The sequence below is a fragment of the Monoraphidium neglectum genome, assembly GCF_000611645.1.
Source record: "Monoraphidium neglectum strain SAG 48.87 unplaced genomic scaffold scaffold01257, whole genome shotgun sequence".
Classification (NCBI taxonomy): Eukaryota; Viridiplantae; Chlorophyta; class Chlorophyceae; order Sphaeropleales; family Selenastraceae; genus Monoraphidium; species Monoraphidium neglectum.
Window position 1 is genome coordinate 13383 of NW_014012371.1, and position 2246 is coordinate 15628.

General features: G+C 67.7%; 1 protein-coding gene across 1 annotated transcript in view; it reads right to left on the bottom strand.

The window, feature by feature from the left end:
• The window catches only part of MNEG_7219 (DNA replication licensing factor MCM9), a gene marked incomplete at both ends in the record, with an annotated part of 2232 nt that extends 328 nt beyond the window's left edge, over nucleotides 1–1904 (bottom strand). Inside the window, 5 exons of the mRNA XM_014044312.1 lie at nucleotides 401–535; nucleotides 762–890; nucleotides 1218–1319; nucleotides 1531–1746; nucleotides 1890–1904. Coding sequence (XP_013899766.1) covers nucleotides 401–535; nucleotides 762–890; nucleotides 1218–1319; nucleotides 1531–1746; nucleotides 1890–1904 — 597 coding nt within the window. The remainder of the gene's footprint in view (nucleotides 1–400; nucleotides 536–761; nucleotides 891–1217; nucleotides 1320–1530; nucleotides 1747–1889) is intronic.
• Nucleotides 1905–2246: the final 342 nt, after the last annotated feature.

Here is a 2246-nt window from a genome sequence, read left to right on the forward strand (position 1 = left end):
GAGCGGCACTGGAATGAGTGGAGGGCATGTGGCACGTTTGATGCGGGCCAGTGGCCGGATGGCTGAGGGAAGGCGTTGAGCTCTGCGGCGGGGTTGAACGGGTGGCGGTTGGAGAGGGCAGCAGATGAAACAGACGACTCGAGCGTGGGGGTGTTCTTCAATGTGCCGGGCTGCTGGCCGATCACTCATGCCAGGGAGCCGCCTCGGCGGGGCCAGCGCTGTGCGGGGCCGAAAGGCTCTCTCATGCCGCGCAGGCACTTCAACCAGCTGGACAAGGTGACAGCAAGACACTCGCACGCAAGAACACACTGTGCACTCTGCTGCAAGCCGGCGTGCACTGGAAGATGAAGCACGCAAGCACGCACGGAATGCAGCGCCCCGGCCCCGGCCCCGCCCCCACCTGCGGCGCGTGAGTGTGCAGCGCGTTGTTGGGCCCCAGCAGCGCGGCCACCGCCATCGACGCGTCCGCCACCATCACGGCGATCACCGCGTCCTGCAGGCCCACCCGGCCGCGCGCCATCAGCCGCGCGTGCGCCTGCGGGCCGCGCGCGCGCGGTTTGGTGCGGCAAAAACGGGGTCGTGATGGGTGGTTAGAGGATCTCCACAACCCAGGCACGAGCAGCTGGCCTGCAGAGGTGCTGGCGGTGCGGTTCATTGGAAGGTGATGGCCGCAGGGACCGCACACACCACAGCCGCCCCGCCCAGCGGACGGGCCGGCCGCGGCCGTGGCCGCGGCCGCCGCGCCGCCCGGCACCACGCACCTGCGCCAGCCGCACGAGCGACTCGAGCAGGCGGATGGTGGTGCGCGCCGCGCTGCGGCCCTCGCTGCGGCGCTGGGCCTGGTAGTAGGCCAGCAGGACGGCCTCCGCCTCGGGCGACATGGTCAGCTCCTGGGGGGTGGTTATGGGGTGTTATTTGCCGCACGTTGGGGCTGTTGACCGAGCAAGCAGTGCCCTTTGGGGTCGTTTCTGGATTTCACCCGATGCCAGGGGGCTGGGCACATCAGAGGCAGGGGGCCGAGGTTTGACCAAGGGGCTGGTGAGCACACACACACACCCGCCCAAACGGGAAAGGGTGCCTTCCAAGGTCGACTTTGTGAGAAACGGATTCATCGGGCCGGCTGCAGACAATGCAACGCGCGCAGGCCACTGCAGAATCGGGGCGGCGCCAGCCGCGGCCGAGGGCCGCCGCGCGTCCGGGCGCTCCCGCCCGCCCACCTGCTGCGCGCTGCCGCGGCCCCTGACCCAGGCGACGTACGCGCGAAGCACGTCCACGGGCCAGCAGGGCAGCGGCGCCTCCTGGCTGCCCTGCGCCGCACCCTGCAGGTGGGAGCCCGAATTTATAGAAATGGGCGGCAGCGCAGAGTAAGCCGGTCTGCTCGCCCGCATCATGCGCGCTCAGATCCGGCTAAGGAAGGATATCCACAGCTGGAAAATGGAAAGATCTCAAATATTCCAGTTGGTCAGGCCAGATCTCGACCAGATCACACCAGATCGCACGTCGGACCCAAGCGACGCCGCCGCGCCGCACCTGTTGGTGGTTCCTGAGCACCTGCTCCGACACCGTGTAGTCCCACGCCGGCTCGTGCACGTCCGACAGCAGCAGCACGGCGTCGAAGCGGCTGAGCAGCGGCGCCGACAGGTTGGTGGCGGCGGAGGTGTGGGCGGCGGCGGGGTTGAAGGCGCCGCGGGGGTTGGTGACGCCGAGGACGCTGGTGCGGGTCGGGAGGCAGGTCACCATGCCGGCCTGCGGGGGCGGCAAGGCGGCAAGGGCGGGGGGACGTGGTTCGTAGCGGGGGTGAAGTTCCTGATGTTGATGAATGCGGCTGCCTAAGTGTCATCTGCGGGCACCTGCCCTGTCGGACAAACGGCGGCCGGCGATGTGCACACCTCAGCTCCCCACATGAAGGCAATTGCAAACGGGGGTTGGCCGAGCCAAGCGGGGACGGCCCCTGGGTTGTGTACGTTACGTGCATGCATGTGTGCGCGCGCGCCTTTGCGATGTGCACTGTCTGCTGCTCCATGGCCTCGTGTATGGTGGCGCGGTCCGCCTCCTTGATGCCGTCAAACTCGTCGATGCAGCAGAGGCCGCCGTCGGCCAGCACCAGCGCCCCGGCCTCCAGCGCCCACTGGCCGCCCTCCTGTCGTGCGTATGTGTATGTTGGTGTGTGTGTGTTCGTTGGGTGTGTGTGTGTAGTATGTGTGTGTGTGTGTGTATATGTGTGTTGATTGGATGTGCGTGGGGGG